The 18,950-nt window shown below is 50.7% G+C and overlaps 1 protein-coding gene across 1 annotated transcript; it reads left to right on the top strand.

Annotated features, from left to right (window-relative positions):
* The first annotated feature begins 6,868 nt into the window (after window positions 1-6,868).
* LOC136000376 (olfactory receptor 14J1-like) lies at window positions 6,869-7,795 on the top strand. The gene has a single exon (XM_065654151.1). The coding sequence runs from the start codon at window positions 6,869-6,871 to the stop codon at window positions 7,793-7,795; it is 927 nt and encodes a 308-aa protein (XP_065510223.1).
* The last annotated feature ends 11,155 nt before the right edge of the window (window positions 7,796-18,950 follow it).

Here is an 18,950-nt window from a genome sequence, read left to right as displayed (position 1 = left end):
GCAGCCATGGGCCATCCGGCTTCTCGCCGCCACCGCCGACCGCGTCCGACCGTCGTGGCCCCTGCTGTACCCTGGGCCACGGCCAATGGAAGCGGAGCTGCTGGCAGCGCAGAGCCCAACCCATCAGGGCTGCTGAATCCTGGCGAGATATCGCTGCGGGGCTGGAGAACCTGCCTGTGAGAGTGCGCCACGTAGAAGCTCATGTGCCCGAGAGTCGGTCACTGAAGAACCTGATCCGAACAACCAGCGGGGGGAACGGGCTGCCCAGATTAAAGTGTCTGAGGTAGATTTGCACTGGCAAGATGAAGGTGAATTATTGATGGCCCATTGGGCCCACAATGCCTCAGGTCATCGAGGAAGGGATGCAACATATGGATGGGCTCGTGATCGAGGGATGCACTCAACCATGGATGCTGTTGCACAGGTTATTCATCATTGTGAAACATGCGCTATGATCAAGCAAGCCAAGCAGTCAAAGCCCGTGTGGTATAGGGGGGCGATGACTGAAGTGTAAATGTGGAGAGGCCTGGCAAATTGACTATATCGCACTGCCACAAACCCGCCATGGCAAGAGCTCTGTGCTTACAATGGTGGAGCCACCACCGGATGGCTGCAAACATACGCCCTGCCCCACGGCGCTGCCCGCAACACTGTCCTGGGCCTTGAAAAGCCAGTCCTGTGGTAACGCCCAGAGAGAACTGAGCCAGACAACGGGACTCATTTCTGGAACCTCCTCGTAGACGCCTTGGCCAAGGAGCACGGCACTGAGTGGGTCTGTCACATCCCCATCATGCACCAGCCTCCGGGAAAATCGAGCGGTGCAACGGACTGTTAAAGACTATGCTGAGAGCAGTGGGTGGTAAAACTTGAAGAAACTGGGATTCAAATTTAGCCAAGGCCACCCCGAGAGCACCCAGGTGCCCAGGGCTGAGCTGACCCTGAGCCTCCCAATGGGGCACCCTGACCTCCCTCCCCAGGCGCAGGGTCACAGTGGGGCCCTTTGTGACCTCACTTGCTGGCGCCCTGTTGCGGGGGAGTAATTGAGGGGTTTTGCTTGCTGCAGAACTATGTTTAGATTTCTTAAAGAGAAGCGCGACTTCAAAGAGTTCGGTGGCAGGTTCACTCTATTATTTACTGCATGGGGGAAATACGGCAAGCTGAATGCTGCTGACCTTCTCTCCAGGTGCCTGTACCTGTTCACGAAGGAAACTTTCAGTCATCTTCCCTTCCTGATAAATGTTCACTCCAGGGGGCTGTGTCTTGGAGCTCCGGAGACAAACTTTCAGGTGAGGCCGTGTCCGTCGCGGTGCAAACTGTCAGGATTCCTCTTTCCCTGATAACCGTTCGCTCCAGAGTTTGTATTTTAGAACTCCAGCAGCAAACTTAGAGGCAAGGCTTTATGACCATATGCAGAGCAGACTTTCAGGAGACAAAATTCTCAGAAAATAAAAAATTTAATGGAGTAGAATAGCAGAAGGGCTGGCTCAAGCTGGGTACCTGCGCAGAGGTCCGCCCCAGCATAGAAAACTACAAACTTTTATATCTTTACAGACCATTCACACCAAGATCCAAGTCCAATAGCAAAATTTTACCACCAGGTCCTTTGCTCCCCATTGGACCCTTTTTCCCTGACTCCACGTGGGCCTCTGCTTTGTTCGGTTGTAGACATTGGTTTTGGTCCATATCCTTGAAGGTGACATTTTGTCTGGATAAATCCTTCTCAGTGAAGTGCAAAAATAGGCCCGGCTTTGCAGATGTCTGTGATGTCTCTGCGTTAGCCTTGGATCGTTGTTTTCCCAGTCAGTTCCATTTTTCCCAGCAAAATGCAAGCTCGACTTTATCATGCAAGGCGTTTAGTGTAGTCTACGGTTGCTTTTGGCAAATACGAGCTTAAAATTTTAGCAAATCTAGTCTACTAAGTAACATGAATTGAAGAGTATATTAAAAAATCATACAAACTTATATCTCTAAATAATCCATTACATTTGGTGTGCGTCTACTTAAGCTAAATGATGAATATTGAAGTTGAATTAGGCTCATCCAGTGACCCGTGAGTAGTAAAATCGTAGCCATACAGCTCACTTATTTAGCAGGGAGAGCTCAAAGTGGGCTCATCCAGGCTGTCGTATTTCTAGAATGAAGTGGTTGACTCATAGTCAAATTGCGCAGAGTAGGAAAAGTCTGCACGAGACTCCCTGCCCCCACAAGCCACCGGCGTTCAGTTGCCGTTCTGCTTCCCTGTGGGTCTCCTGTAAGGAGTTCTTGGCCTGGCTGTGGCTCAGGCCCTTCCCTCCTCTGCAGCCTGGACCAAACTGCTGCTGGTTTGGCTGAGGGGGGGTCGAGTGCGCCTGCCACGCTCCACTCCCTTGACCACAGTCAATCCCCTTCATTCTCTCATAGACTGGTAGTGTGGTTACCTCTTGCCTCTATGTCATAAATACATGGCATGTTGTAGTTCAGTGGTAAGAGTCCAATTGTTTGATAAACTATTCGGTTTAAATGCTAATATCATCTATATACGGTGTTAGCGTGCATGTGAACTTCTGTTTAAGCAGATAGCTTCAATAATATAGAATATCACTATAAATTGTATTATCAGGGTGTTTGTCACAACAAATAGAGATCCTTTGCTTATATGTGTACTGGGCTTTTATACATAAAATGATTGTAAGGAACAAGCACAATAATGTTAGAGTTAACAGAATTACAACTGGATGAAGCACCACATTCAAAGTTCCTGTTGTGGTCGGTGACCATCCAAATAGAGTCTTCCGCTTTAGTCCCAACAGGACATGATGTGCCTTCAGCTGCAACAGGATGATATATTGTACTTTCATCTTACAGGAAGCTGGAAGACAAAAAGATGAAATAGACTGGTCTCGGCAGTGTTTGCCGGACAGGTTATGCCATTAGACATATGGGAAAATACATTGTGCACTAATTCTGCATTTTGTAGCATTGCTTTTATCTTTGTCTGTAGGAATCTTAAGGATATATGGTGAGGTGTCTTTATGATTATTCACAGGCCTATTATCTAAACCCAGAGGTTCTACTTGTGGTTCATGTGCTTTTCTACATCCCACCTACAGTGGCTTGAGTGTCCTTACAATACTCCTCCTTGCCATTCTTGCACAACTCCCATGTATTCCACCCCCCTCAGTCAAGAAACTGCTTCTGCTGGGGCCAGCAAAGCCGGAGATGTTCACTTGGATTTGTGTAGTACAGGGCAATTTAGAGAGGTACATAATAAACACATACAGGAGGAGGAATAAACATATCTGTACAATGATGCTTTAAATCAGGTGTTCCATTCATTTTATCAAGGAATTAAATGAGCCATTCATCCAGGCATCATCAGTAGATTGCTCCATTTGATGCACAAAGTCTTGGAGATGTTAAATGTTGTCTTTCATGTTGGCTGATTCGTCACTTATGTTGAAGCAACAGATGTTTTTAAAATTGAAGCAGCTTTTTCAGCCATTACCTGCTGAGGGAAAACAATAATATAAAACATTAATACCAAAAATCACCTAAGATGGTATAACTCAATAATACAGATACCAGGGTTGGCATGCTGGTAAAATATATTGTCAAAAGATCTGCAGCTGTCGGTCTATCCTTAATGCAAAAGTCAGATGAGTTAGTTACAGTAGAGGCAACCCAAATCTAAGTATTTACATGGAGAGATATCAGCAAAGGAAGGAAGATGCTCAGACAAGAGCAAGGTGGGGCAGCAGGGGGCATGTCTCCAGCCTGCAGGGAAAGAGGTGCAGGGGATGCCACAGCATAGGACAGGCTGTCGTGGAGATGATCAAGGGATGTAAAGAGGCTGAAAGCCCCCAACAGACAAGAGCTCCTTCTCCCCTTAGCTGTGGCTGTTGTCTCCAGCTCTGATGCCTGTGAGGAGACACCTTGTCCTTACAGCACAGGGGCCTCACGTCCTCCTTGTCCCCAGCCAGGAACCTGGGAGTTGTGGGACCATAGTCCTGCCCTTGGCCTTGCACAGCCCCACATCACACTGTCCCAGGAACAGCCCTGGGCAATGTGGGAGGGACAGGATCTGCCTTCCCAGGGTTGGGGGTCAGGGCTTGGCCCTTTGATTAATGAAACACATCCAGGTTTACTGATCATTAGAGAGAACTTCACCTTGATTTTCCTGACCTGTCATCTCTGCCTCCAGTTTTCTTCTCTAACCAAATCTTGGAGTCATTTCCTCAATAGTGTCCTTCAGTGGGACTCATAAACATTACAAGAAACTTTGGAGTTTGAATCAGACTTTGACTTCTTGAGAGGTTTTATTCAACTTCCCCTCAGGGTCTGAGGTTCATGGGCTCAGCACCAAAGCCACCAGATGGGTCATTAAAGCGCCTTGGGCTGCTCCTGTGCTGCTGAGCTGGGCTGGGCTCCTGGGACAGAGGGAGCTCATGGCAAGCGGCAGCGCTGCAGAGAGACAGCTCTGCCCAGGAGCAGCTCCTCTGCAAAGTGCAGCAGGGCTGAGGGCTCTGTCTGGGGGTCTCAGGGAGACGAGCAAGGCAGAGAGAGATTAAAGGTGGTCAGGATGGGGAGGATGACTGAGAGCTCACGGAGGAGAAATCTTTGCAGCCCTTACCATGGTAAGTCTCTGGGTGCAGGGCAATGCAGCTGTAGCTCCTGGAGGCATCTCCTCAAGTCAGCACAGGCACAGCTTGAGGGATCTGTGAGGAGGGGGCTCTTGGCAGGCAATGTTGAACAGCTGTGAATATTGATGAGCACCCAGGGGTGCCCAGGGCTGTCCTGCAGAGCAGGGTCCCTGCACCCCAGGGCTGTGCTGGGACATGGACTCTGCCACCTGCCAGGGTCAGCACTGCCCGGGGAGATCCCCACAGTGCTGTGGGGAGAAGCTGTGCGGGGAAGGAGCCACCCCTATCAAGGCAGGAAAGGTGCTTCTGCTGTTAAGGGGGTGCTGTGTGGATCAGAGCTGCTCACAGCTCCAGATCACCCCCAGGATTTTTCCAAGTGGATGCCTCAAGCAGAAGATCAATGCAAGGATTAGCAGACAGATAGCGGGCTTTCCTGAGCCTGTCTTTTCAGTTTCCTTTCCCAAGGGTTGGGGGGTGCAGGAAAGGTTAAAATGAAAATGAGCTCTCATGCTTAAACAAGTCACTGAGACTCCTGAGCTGCAACTTTGAATGATCAGTACATCTGCCAGAAGCCTCATAACATCCCTTCAGCTGCTGCTCTGCCTGTGCACAGCACCAGCATCACATCTGCTGAACCCGTCAGCCTTAGTCTGACCTGTCCTTTTCCCCAATCTGGAAACAGGAAGATGCCCCCAGGCAGTGCCCTGTGAACAGGCAGGATCTGTAGGGCCAGGGTGAGGGCACAGAGGGTGGGATGGCGTCTGAGTGCTGACAGGGAAGAGACATGGACAGGGAAACACCTCCCAGGGGGAGAATCTCCAGGCAGCAGGGAAATGATCAGAAATGACAGAAAAATAAAACTGGCATTGTTATGGGAGGGGGAACACAGAAAACTCCCTATGATCCCCCACAGTGCAGATCCCTCCTGTGAGCAGCCCCCTCGCCTCCTCTCCCACCCAGCAAAGCCTCTGCCCTCAGGGCCGGGGGCTCCAAGGCATGAAGCAGCTCCTGTGCAGCCAGAGCTCCAGTTCCCTCTGCAGAGCAGAGGGGCTGAGAGCAGCTGCCCGGCAATGCAGGTGTGTGGGAGGTGGCTGCACAGCTGGGGAAGGGTGACGCTGTCTGAGTGCCCGGCTGCCTCTGCCCTGGCCTCTGTCACACCCACCCTCACCGCAGTTTCCTTCTTTCTCCACTGCTCTGGGTCACTGTTGGTGTGATCTGTTTCTTGCTGTCAGGCTCTCTGGGGATGGGAGTTTCAGCTGCAGAGTCACAGCCTGATCTTGTGGGTCCTTTCCTGCAGGTGTGTCCATGGGAACACGTGTCCCAGCTTTGCTCTGACCTGTGGGGCTGTGGGCAATGCAGTCTGTGGGGCTGGGGAATGAGCTGAGTCTCCTTGAATCAAATGCCATCATTAGGACCCTTGGCTGTTTCCTTGAGGTTTCCTTCCAAGCTGTGATCCTCCCTCCAGGATGCAAACGTCCTACAGCATATGTGTGTTATCTGAAAGCCCCACGGAGAAGCACAGAGATGCTGTGACCAAGAAAATGCTGTTGGGCTTGTGAAATGATCCATGTGTGTCCTGGGCTAAATATGTCATGGTCTGAGGTGGATCCCTCTGCTCTCAGCAGTGCCCAGTGGCTTTTCAGGGTAACATGGCAGTGTGATCAGCCTCCATCTCAGAAAGGTGCCAGCCCAGGGCAGCTGGAGCAAGACAGAGGGACAGACCAACTGCCATCACTCTGCACTGACCCACAGACATCCTCTGGTCTCACAGGACTCGCTCTGTTCTCCCTGAGTGCAGCAGAAATGCTGAGGGTTTCTGACACCCAACAACACTCTCCAGTGGAGTTGCAGGAAGCTGCAAAAAAACAAGCCTCTCAAACTGCCTTGTTCCGTCCTGGTTCATTATCACTAGGAGAGCAGATGCTGACAGTCCCTTCTGCACCAGGAACGGGTCCATCTGACACAGCTGAACCCCAGGACTGGACCCTGTTCCCCCATTCCATGACCCCTGCTGCAGAGCAGGGCTGACTCCTGGGCAGCCAGCGGGCACAGGCCCTGCTCCTCACGGCACCTCCAGCCAGCACCACCCAGGGCTCAGCCACGGAGCTGAAGGAAGGTCTGGAAAAGGACAAGGGGTTGTGGAGCGGGGGGAGGGTGTGTGAGAAATGGCTTTGCTTTTGCTCAGAGAAGTCTCCCCTAACTTATCACTGTCTTTTGCTCCTGTGACAGTGCCCCATGCTCATCAGCAAATGTCCAACAGCAGCTCCATCACCCAGTTCCTCCTCCTGGCATTCACAGACACACGGGAGCTGCAGCTCTTGCACTTCCGGCTCTTCCTGGGCATCTACCTGGCTGCCCTCCTGGGCAACGGCCTCATCATCACCACCATAGCCTGTGACCAGCACCTCCACACCCCCATGTACTTCTTCCTCCTCAACCTCGCCCTCCTCGACATGGGCTGCATCTCCACCATTGTCCCCAAATCCATGGCCAATTCCCTCTGGGACACCAGGGCCATCTCCTATCAAGGATGCACTGCTCAAGTCTTAACATTTGCCTTTTTGGTTGGAGCAGAGTATTCACTTCTCACCATCATGTCCTATGACCGCTACGTTGCCATCTGCAAACCCCTGCACTACAGGACCCTCCTGGGCAGAAGAGCTTGTGTCCACATGGCAGCAGCTGCCTGGGCCAGTGGGTTTCTCAACGCTCTGCTGCACACGGCCAATACATTTTCACTGCCACTGTGCAAGGGCAATGCCCTGGACCAGTTCTTCTGTGAAATCCCCCAGATCCTCAACCTCTCCTGCTCACACTCCTACCTCAGGGAAATTTGTCTTCTTGCTCTCATTGGTTTTCTGGTTTTGGGATGTTTTATTTTCATCATGCTGTCCTATGTGCAGATCTTGAGGGCCGTGCTGAGGATCCCTTCTGAGCAGGGACGGCACAAAGCCTTTTCCACGTGCCTCCCTCACCTGGCCGTGGTCTCCCTGTTTGTCAGCACTATCATGTTTGCCCACCTGAAGCCCCCCTCCATCTCCTCCCCCATCCTGGATCTGGTGGTGTCTGTTTTGTACTCAGTGGTACCTCCAGCAGTGAACCCCCTCATCTACAGCATGAGGAACCAGCAGCTCAAGGATGCCCTGAGGAAACTATTTCAATACTCACTACTTTAGGTTACTAAGGTTCACACTGTGTCACTAGTGCTGCAAGAGAAATAGCCAGGACTAACTTTTCTTCTTATGTGTCTATATTTTTCCATAGTGCTTTTGCTGGGCTTTGTTTTTTAGTTCATGGCTGTAAGAATATAATTCTTGGCCTCCTGCTTGTCTTTTCTTGAACCAAAGACCTCGTGTACATATGTATATGCGCTCCTTAGTTTTTGATAAACTCAATAAATGAAGCAGCAGAAACAAATTTGTCTCAGGTCCCACCTCTTCACACTCCTCTGGAGCTGGGGGAGCAGCCCCAGGATGCAGGAGGGTCCAGGAGGCAAATGCTGCCCCATGGAGGAGCAGCCCTGGTGGCCTTGGGGCTGCCCATGGGCAACTCAGTGGTCGTTCCCTCTCTGACACCTGCGAATCGGGGCTGCTGTTTCACTTGATCCATGGGCAAGGGCAACAGCAGGATGCAGCAGGACACATCCCTTGTTGTCTGTTGACAGTGGAGATGGTGAATGGTCACTGAGATATGCACCGTCCCAGTGCATGATGGGGCAGAGGACAATCCTCCAGGAGAGGAATCAGGAGCTGCCCGGAGAGCCCATGAGATACACACGGACCGGGTGTGCCTGAGGTGGGCAGTGACAGGACCCCACAGAGTGAGACATGGCCCAAGGTGGAGTCATCAAAGGGAAAGCACTAAATGCAGGTATCTGCAGGGAAACAAAGACGAACACAGACAGTCTGATACAGACCAGCTCCAACAGGCAACAGCACCTTCACAGCCACCACACCAACAGCAGCATTTACACAACCATGAGCAACACAACTGACCCTGTCCTGTTCCTCCTCTCAGGCTGATCTGGTGTGAAGGTTGCACGAGTGGTCTGTACATCCCAGGTAGAACTTACTTGCAGTTCCACACACTCCTGCAGTCCCTCCAGTGTGGACCTGGGGTTTGGGTCAGCCCAGACTCAGAGATATTATCCACTTGGACATTCCAACCCTGGGTTTCTCCAGATCCCGGGGTCTTCCTCCTCCTTGCTAGCCTCACTTAGAACTGACCAAGAAAGTATGTGCATACATTTACACCCAAACACACACACAACAGTGAACCCCCTCGCACAGTAAATAGCCAGGATCAGTGTTTAAGAAATATTGTAGTTTAACCCTGGTCATCATCTCAACACCACATGGTTGGTGTGGCAGGATGAGGGGAGGATCAGAAAAGTAAAAGAAAACTCATGGGTTGAGATAAAGACAGTTTAATAGGTAAAGTAAAAGCTGTGTGTGCAATCAAAGAAAAATAAGGAATTTATCTCCTGTTTTGCATTGGCAAGTGAGTGTTCAGCCATCTCCAGAAAACCAGGGCTCCATCACACACAGCAGTTACTAGAGAAGACAAACGCCATCCCTCTGGAAGTTCTCCTCTTCCTTCGTCTCCCAGATGTTACTGATGAGCATGACTTCATATGGTATAGAAGACCCCTTTGGTCAGCTGGAGTCAGCTGTCTCAGCTGTGTCTCCTCTCAATTTCTTGGGCACCCCCAACCTACAGAAAAGGCCTTGACTCTGTGTAAACACTGCTCAGCAATGATTGAAACATGGGGGTGTGATCAACACTGTTTCCATCACAGATTTAAAACACAGCCCCATACAAGTTGCTATGAAGATAATTAACTCTACCCCAACTGAAACCAGTCTAATAAGCAGGACAGACCATGGTGATCAGGCAGGGGGTTTGGCCAGACCAGCACTGACCAGCCACCTCCCCACGGGCAGCTGGTCCCTTGAATCTCCCTCCTCCCCACTCTTCCACAGGCTGCTTCTTCCATGATCCACCTTGATCCCTCCCTTTCTCTGCCCCGATCTCCTCATAATTCATAGCCATCATCAGTTACTTTTTCCCCAGTGGGCTCAGGTTTTCCCCACTTGCACTCAAATTTGATAGTTTGGATTCCATTGCCTTGGTCCTCTGGGACTTCAGTGGCATCACTGGTGGCTCCTCCAGGCACTGATGGCCTTGCAAGACTTGACTGCCCAGACAGTCCCCAGTGCTCCCCTCTGTGCAGTCTGGCCAACCTGGTCACATCTGCAGCCACCTGTGAGGCCCAGCTGGGACACACGGAGCTGCCCATACAGCTGGTCCCTTCTCACATCCCTCAGCTTCTCATGCATGTGCCACAGTTTCCCATGGCACGTACAGGTGGTTTCAGCCCAGGGCAGGGCCTCACCAGGGGCTCACTCATCTTTCTGCAGCCTTCCCATCTGGTGTCCTTGATGACTTCATGATACCTGCCTACCTCTGGCCAATCACATTGCTGTCATGAGGTGACCTCACAAGTAATAATCCAGGCATGTTGGCTTTGCCTACATCTACCCCCCGTAACTGCAATAGAAGTGGCATCATAACCCACCTCCAGCCGTGTCATCTTCCCCTTCTGCATCTCCCAAGCTCTCAGCACTGCTGGGGGTGTTTCCCAGCATCCAGGTGACATCACCAGGCCTGTCTCATCACGTGCCGAGGTGGGAGGTTTCCAAAGATGTGACCTCAAAATCCACCTCCCTCCCATGATGCCTCACCTTGCATCATCCTCTTCTGGCACCAGGGGTCACCTCCCAGCCAACCTCCCAGACACTGCTCCTTTACCTGCCTCTCCTCTTTCCTACCCAGCACTGTCGTTTCTGCTGGGCAGGCAGCAACGTGCTCCCCATGGGGACTGCAGAGCCCTGGTGGGACAGCTCGGTGGTGGGAGGGCAGCCATGGGTGGGCAGGGCTCCTCAGGAAGGCAGGCGGGTGGATGAGGAGGTGGAGATGAGCTCTGTGAAGAGGGGAGCCTGGCGTGCACAGCCCTTGCCTTGGAGGAAGCTTCATGGTCACAGGTCCTGGATTACATGGCAAGTTGGACCATCTCTTGGTTTGCTGGGAGGGCAGCAGGGCTGGGCACAAGCAACCCAGGAGGTTCCCGCAGGGTGTGGAAGACAGCATTTTGAGACAAACACTGGACGAGCTGACTAGGGCTGGTCTCTTACTGACAAACAAGGTGGATCAGGCTGGGGATCTGAAGGATGAGTGCGGCCATGGCTGCAGTGACTGTGAGATGGTGGAGAAGCAGGACAACTGCAGAACAACAGTGCAGTCCTGCAGGAGAGCTGATTTCAGTTAACTGAGGATCTCCTTGGGCTGTCCTGGAGAACAAAGGGGCTGTTAAACTCTCTTGGATCTTCAGAGATGACATCCTCAAAGCCCAGGAAGAAGCCAATCTGATGGACAGGGAGTAGAGCAGGGCCTGGCAAGAGGTCAGCATGGGTGCACAGCAACCCCCTGCCTTAGGAGACCAAACAGCAGAAGGACGTGCGGGGAGGCTGGAGGCGAACAGGCTGCCCAGGAGACAGACAGACAGACACCTGGCCTGGGGGTGCAGGGATGGAGCCAGCAAAGCCAGCGCTGAGCAGTGGCTGAAATGGCCATGCAAGGGGAGCGCACCCAGGAGGGCTTCTCCAAAGATATTGTCAGCACAAGGAAGGCAGCTGAGGGAACCCTGGTCCCAGTGGCCAGTGGGGTAGGGGATGGAGTGACAAAGACAGTATTGAAACAGCAATTTCTCAGAAGAAAGATTCTTCTTTTGAGAGTGCTGGTAGGAAATGTGTTTTGCTGAGTAACTGGATGCACCTATGCATTTTACTATACATTTACCTCTACATAAATATTTATTTTTCCCTATACTCACATAGAAAGACAGATAACACAGATCTGTTGAGATCACTGTCAACATGACCATGTGTAAAAAGAACAGTTCAATTAACCTTTTTATCCTTCTTTCCTCCATCAGGCAAGAGTGGCCAACAGGTTTGAGCATGACTCACACTGTGCCAAGAGTAAAAAGTGGCATTGACAGTCCAGGGCAGTGGATTTTTTGGTGCCTTTGACTCTGTGCAAGACACAAGGATTATCTTTCTTAATGCTGTAGGCTTTGGTAGGATAGAAGTCTAGAGAACATTTTCTAAAAATGGATGGAAAAAGAAACCAAGTGAAAGATGTAGAGTGAAGGAAATGTCTTCTTGCAACTTTAAGCATCAAATGTTGTTGGTGTTGTAATTCTCCTTTCTTTGTTTTGAATACTTTAAGTATCAGTGTTTTCCCATGAGATCAAAATGAGACTTTTCAGGATGCGCATTAAGAGCAAGAGGAGAACGTCAGATCTTCCACAAGATTTGCCTTCTCAGCACTCTCTCTGTTAGGCTGTGCATCTGAAGTACCATTTCCAGCAGCTGAACTGCACACAAGCACTTGTATTACTATCTGGATTTCCCTTCCCCTTACTCTTTGATCACTCAGACATTTGTCAACAATCCAATTGCCACTTCCAGGTTCTAGGAGTTAAAAGCTTCCTTGTCTTTCAGTAGTCTGTCTAATTCTGTCTTTAGCCAACTCTTTTATTGTGTTTATTTTCTAATTTCCTTTCTGTCTAAATCATTTCTTGCATGCCTTGGAGACAGTGAACATCATTGGTGGCAGTTTGTCCTTGGCATACAGTTGAGGAGTGTGCTTTCTTTTAATCATGAATCTTATCAGTTTTATTTTGTTTGTTCAAAAGTAAAGAAAAGTCCCTCTTTGTCTGTGTGCAGCCAGGTCTCCAAGGAGAGCAGGTGGGAGCTGGTGCAAAGGAGCTGGAACATCCAGCTGCAGACTGCAGTGGAGAAGTCTGGGGTAAGGAAAAGGGATGCAAGTTCCAGGTGGCCAATGAGAGAAATGATGGGGTTGGGGAGGTGAGGAGCAAGGTTGTCCACACGGTGTCAGAGCTCAACGGACAGCTTCTCCAGCCAGTCCAGACCTCCTTAGGAGAGACCCTGGGTCAGTATCAGATAATGCTGCAATCACCTCTTCTCCACACTGAAACACAATAAACTATACCCTTTAACAAAAAAAAAAAACCCACGTCATTTTTATTAGAATGTTTTTGAAATCACTCTCCGTAACTATAGTAGGAAACCTCTCTAATTAACTGTACAAGACTAGAAGGAAATTACAAGAAGAGACATGTTTTCTTAGAGCTTTCTTTAGTGTAATGAGCCCCATGGTGCATTTGGTGCTGAGTCCTTGAACCTCAGGTGCTGAGAGGAGATTGCACAAACCTTTCCAGAAGTCAAAGTCAGAAGAAAAATGTACTAAGTCCCTTGAAGTATTAATGAGTTCCACTGAGGGCAAGTACCAGCAAAGCCTCCCCAGGGGCTCGTTAGAGCAGATAACTGGAGGCCATGATGGCAGATAAACAAAGGGTCATGTGCAGGCAGCTGAGGTGCTGAGAAAACCCTGGTTTTGTTGGATGAAGCAGAGAGGCCAAGGCCTGACCCCCAGCCCCTGGGAAGGCAGATCCTGTCCCTCACCCATTGCTCAGGGCTCTTCCTGGGGCAGGGGGATGTGGGCTGTGTAATGCTGAGTGAAGGACAATGGTGTGACAGTTCCCAGCCTTACTGGGGTGTGCAAGGGGGCAATGAGGTGCCCCAGTGCCTGAGGACAACCTGGCTCCTCATAGGCCTTGGTGGCAGAGATGATTGCCATAGCCAAGGAGACAAAGACTTGGGTTCTCTTGGCGACATTCAGCCTTGCCAGTGCCCTTTGCCATCTCCACCACAGGTTGTCCTACACTGTCACACAGCTGCTTCTGTTTCCCTGCAGGCTCTAGACACCCATCTCACTTCCTCCCCTTGCTCTCGCCCTGGTATTTCCATACATTGACTGATGTGTCTCCACTCTCGTGCTCTGTTCCTTGAAACACAAGGAGGTGGACTGATCTCATGCTCCTTCTGGATGATTTCTCATATCACAGCACCACCCTTTGAGTGACATTTCTTCCTCCTCATGTCCATTCCAAGCTGCGCTGTGTGGCAGTGTTTCTGCTGGAGAAAGGAGGATCCTGAAAACTACTGACCTGTCAGCCTCTTACCTGTGCCTGGGAAGATCATGGAACAGATCCTCCTAGAAGCTCGGCTAAGGAACAAGGAATGGTGACTCAACCACTTCTGTCGGCAGCCTGTTCCACTGCTTCACAACCTTTTCCATGAAGACATGTCTCCTAATATCAATTCTGAACCTTCCCTGGCACAAGCTGAGGCCATTTCCTCTCATCCTATCACTTCCTACTCAGGAGAACAACAACACCCTCCATGCTACAGCCTCTTTTCAGATAGTTGTAGAGAGTGAAAAGGTCTCCCCTCAGTCTCCTTTTCTCCAGGCTAAACACCCTCAGGTCCCTCAGCTGCTCCTCAGAAGACTTGTGCTCCAGACCCTCAACAGCCTTGTCCCCTCCTCTGCACTCACTCCAGCACCTCAAGGTCTTTCTTACAGTGGGGAACCCAAAACTGAACTGAGGATTCAAGTTGTGGCCTCACCAGCGCCGAGTAAAGGGGATGATCACTGCCCCGGTTCTGCCCACTGCACTATTCTTGATGCACACCAGGAGGCCATTGGCCTTTTTGGCCACCTGGGCACACGCTGGCTCATGTTCAACTGCTGTCGATCAACACCCCCAGGTCTTTTTTACAAAAAGCAGCTTTCCAGCCACTCTTCCCTAAGCCTGTGTTGTTGCTGGGGGTTGTTGTGACCCAAGTACCTGACCCAGCACTTGGCCTTGTTGAACCTCAGACAACTGGCCTCAGTCAGCCAAGATCCCTCTGTATGGCCTTCCTACTCTCCAGCAGATCAACACTCCCACCCAATTCAGTGTCGTCTGCAAACTTACTAATGGTGCACTCGATCCCCTCATCCAGATCATTGATAAAGAGATTAAACAGAACTGGCTCCAATACTGAGCCCTGTGGACACCACTTGTGACCGGCCACCAACTGGATTTGGCTCCATTCACCACAACTCTTTGGGCCCGGCCCTCCAGCCAGTTCTTTATCCATCTCAGATATACCATCCAGGCCTTGAGCTGCAGCTTCTCCAGGAGATGCTGTGGGATACGATATCAAAGGCTTTACTGAAGTCTAAGTGCACAGCATCCACAGCCTGTGTGGTGGATTCACTCCCCCACGACAGACTTTCCCTCATCTGCTAAGCCGGTCACCTTGTCATAGAAGGAGATCAGGTTGGTCAAGCAGGACCTGCCTTTCATAAAGCTGTGCTTATTGGGCCTGATTGCTCGTCTCGTATGTGTGACCTCACAGTCCCTTTCCCAGCCATGTTCCTGCTGTTGGCCTATCCCCTGCAGGGGCACAAGTGACTCACAGTCCCCTCCACAGCCATTGGCTTCCTACTGGACTATGAGTTCCTGAGACACAGCTGAGCACATGACATCGTACCCAGCCATCACCCTCCTTGTGCTCCAGTGTGTGAGCAGGTAAAACTAAGCTGGTTTCATCAAATCTATCTAATAGATTTCCTATGAAGGGTCTGAGTGGAGAAACGTTCCTCAGAGGAGCTGCTGTATTTACACGGGGGCATTTTATATCTCTGCTTCTGCCTCTTTCTTTTCTTCTTCCTCTACCTGTGTCTATTCTGATGTGAAAGAGCTCTCCAAGGAAAAGATTCATGGAATCCTACAATAACACAGGTTGGAAGAGACTCCTGAACACCGTCTCTGTCCCACTGTCCTTTATGGCACCCTAAGGAATAGCTGATAGCATTTGTGCTCCCTTGGGTTCATCTCATCACATGCACACAGTGGACATGCACATGATGTGTATGTTTAGAACTCATCTATGCAAGGAAAACATGGACTTTTGACCTAGTATTCCATAGAATCATAGAATGTCCTGAGTTGGAAGGGACCCACAAGGATCGAGTCCAACTCCTGTCCGTGCACAGGACACCCCACGTTGTCCAGTCTCTTCTTGAACACTGTCAGGTTGGGGCCGTGACACCTCCCTGGGGAGCCTGTTCCAGTGTCCAGCACCTCTGGGTGAAGAACCTTTTCCTCATGTCCAACTGAACCTCCCCCGGCACATCGTCCTGCCGTTCCCTTGGGTTCTGTCACTGGTCACCAGAGAGAAGAGATCAGTACCTACCCTTCCTTCTCCCCTTGTGAGGAAGCTGTAGCCACCGTGAGGTCTCCTTTTAGTCTTTTCTTCACCTCTGATGCTCAGAAACCCCTTGGTTTGCTCTCTGAGGCAGAAAGGAGAAGCCATGACCTCCAGGCAATGGGAAGGGGAATCCTGTCCCTCACACACGGCTCAGGGCTCTTCCTGGGACCGTGGGATGTGGGTGTGCAAGGCCGAGGGAAGGACAACACTGGTACAGCAACTTCCACCTTCTCCATGGGGCTGCAAGGAGGCAACGAGGCCCCAGTGCCATGAGGACAACATGTCTTCTCCTGGGCCTCAGTGGCAGGGACAACTGCCATGGCCAAGGGGACAGAGACCTGGGTTCTGTTGGTCCCTTCCAGCCTCACCAGTGCCCTTTGCCATCTCCATCACAGGCTGTTCTACATGGTCCTACACCCGCCCCTCTTTCCCTGCAGGCTGCAGACACCCATCTCGCTTCCTCTCCGTGTTCAAATTCGTCAAATATATTTCTTAGTAACAACGTGAAGTGAAAAGCACTCCTCACTGGAACTGCTGTATTTATGTTAACACCTTCTATATCTCCTCTTCTGTCTTTTTTTTTTTTTATGATTCTTCTACCTATTCTCTCTCCAGAAACATCTCCAAGTCAAAAATTATTTCAAATCACAGAATACCTCAGGTTTGAAGAGAGCCCTTGTCTCACTCATCTTGTCTCACTCTCCTGCTCAGGGCAGGGTGAACCAGGGGAGGTTGCTCAAGGCACCCACCCAAGTTTACATCATCCTCAAAGGCACTGAAAGTGCACTCTGTTACATCATAGAAGGGGAGAATAAAGACGTTCAACAGTGTTGGCCCGAGTGCTGGTCACTGAGAGATGACACTGGTAACTGGCTGCACGGAGGACTTTGTACCACTGATGATATTTGGGCTTGATGGTTCAGCCGACTTCCCAAACAGCATCCACTTCTTGAGCCCCATCAGCAGCACTCTGCCCAGAAGGAGACTATGTCTGAGGCCTTGCAAATGCCCTGTACACAACATGGCTTTCTTTCCACTGTCCATTTGTGTTCAGCAATCTTTTCCTTGTCCATCACATTCCTGGAAATGGCTGCAGGAGGACGTGTCCCATCCCCTTCCCAGGAAGGGAGATAGGGTGGCTGGCTTGCAATTCTCTGAGTTCCTGTTTGTGCTCTTCTTGAAGATGGGTTTGAGGTCTGCATTTTCTAAGGACCCCAGAACCATTCTGGTTTCTATGGCACATTTGAGAGCACAATATGGAATCACGGGCAAGGGTGACATAGCAGACTGGAGCACTTGCAATGAGTCTGTCCAAGGCAGCTGAGATGAATCTCACTGGGCCACTGGGGTTTGTTCCTGGAGCCACACACAGAAATGTCAGGGTTCTGTGAGGTGTTCACATCTGAGCTGGCTTCATGGAATCCTTCTGCACCCAGAGATGTTCAGAGACAGATCTCTCCATTTTACATACAGAGGCAGGAGTCACAGTGTCTCTCTGACCTCCTGTTGCCACTCCAAAGGGTCGAGAGACACCTCAGCCCTGTGGTGTGTCACCCTGCTCTGCACTCATCTGAGATGTCCCACATCATGAGGAATGGACACGGGGACCTCAATTCAAGGAAGAACATCCCAGTGCTGCATGCAGGTGATTTCCCGTGGAGTGTTCCTCCCACCATGAAGTGACCTCAAGACCTTTTTTGTGCCACAGGCCTTCATGGAACCCGAAGGAATAGTTCATGGTGTTTGTGCTCACTCGTGTTCATGTCACCTCATGTACATGATGTGCATGCTCACATCTCATCTGTACAATACAAACTCAGACTGCTGAACAACTCATTCAGTGTCCATCCGTGGAGGGAAGAACAACCTCTACGAGATGGGGAGAAAGGCCAGTGCTGGAAATGGTGGTTGTGAGGGGCCAGTTCATGACGATGCCCTGGGGCAGCTTCCATGGGGTGTCCAGTGCACAGGGGCACAGCCCAGCCCCTGCTCTGCTGGTCCTGCAGGTCTCTGGCATGAGGCCTGGCTGTGAGAGGACACTGCTGTGTGCCCAGCCCTGCACACACACACTGTGCAGCTGTACACTGATGTTTGCATCTGCATGTCACTTCAGCGTGTTCTACAGTGAAGCTTTGAAAAAGAGCTAAACCTTCAGGCCCTGCCCATAGGAGATCACCTTTCTTTCTGGAAAGGCTGTTCTGAGGCCAGCTCTGTCACAGCAGTGCCCATTGCCTGTCCCTGCCTGTGCTCACAGGACTGACACACAGCAGGACGGTGACCAGGCTGCCAGAGCACTCAGGCCTTGCACCAACACAAGGGATGAGAAGGAGAGTGTGGGAGTGGAACGAGAACAGCTCTGGAAGGCCAAGCGCTGCTGCTCCCTGGCAGTGCTGCCAGGCTGGACTCTTCTCCACTCCTCCCATGCACACAGGAACTGTCCCTGCAGCTCCAAAAGGCCTTGCAGGAAGAATATATATTGAAAAACAAGTCACTACAGGACCCTTTACTTTCTTTAAATACACACAGATCGTGGCTCCTCATTTACACACCCAGTGGTTATAAAAGAAAAGCAGAAAGCAATTTAGAAAGGGGATGACAATGTTATCACAATAAAAAAAACATCAATAGCAACAGAAAACAGAGATGAGAGGCTGGGCCTCTAAGTTGTTACATTAAAACTGCTATGTAGAATGAGATGGACAGTTTATTGCTTCGGAAAACACTTAGATACGAGTTTCCACAGGGCATCCTTGAACTCCTGGTTCCTCATGCTGTAGATGAGAGGGTTCATTGCTGGAGGCACCACCGAGTACAGAACAGACACCACCAGGTCAGGGGAAGGAGAGGAGATGGAGGGGGGCTTCAGGTAGGCAAACATGGCAGTGCTGACAAACAGGGAGACCACGGCCAGGTGAGGGAGGCACGTGGAAAAGGCTTTGTGCCGTCCCTGCTCAGAGGGGATCCTCAGCACGGCCCTCAACATCTGCACATAGGATACCACAATGAACACAAAACACCCAAATCCTAAACAGACACAAACCACAAGGAGCCCAGCTTCCCTGAAGTAGGACTGTAAGCAGGAGAGCTTGAGGATCTGGGGGATTTCACAGAAGAACTGGTCCAGGACATTGCCCTTGCAGAGTAG

The sequence above is a fragment of the Caloenas nicobarica genome, chromosome 32 (genome assembly GCF_036013445.1).
Source record: "Caloenas nicobarica isolate bCalNic1 chromosome 32, bCalNic1.hap1, whole genome shotgun sequence".
Taxonomy (NCBI): domain Eukaryota; kingdom Metazoa; phylum Chordata; class Aves; order Columbiformes; family Columbidae; genus Caloenas; species Caloenas nicobarica.
Note: the sequence above shows the minus strand (reverse complement) of the source record. Positions and strands in the feature narration are given on the sequence as shown.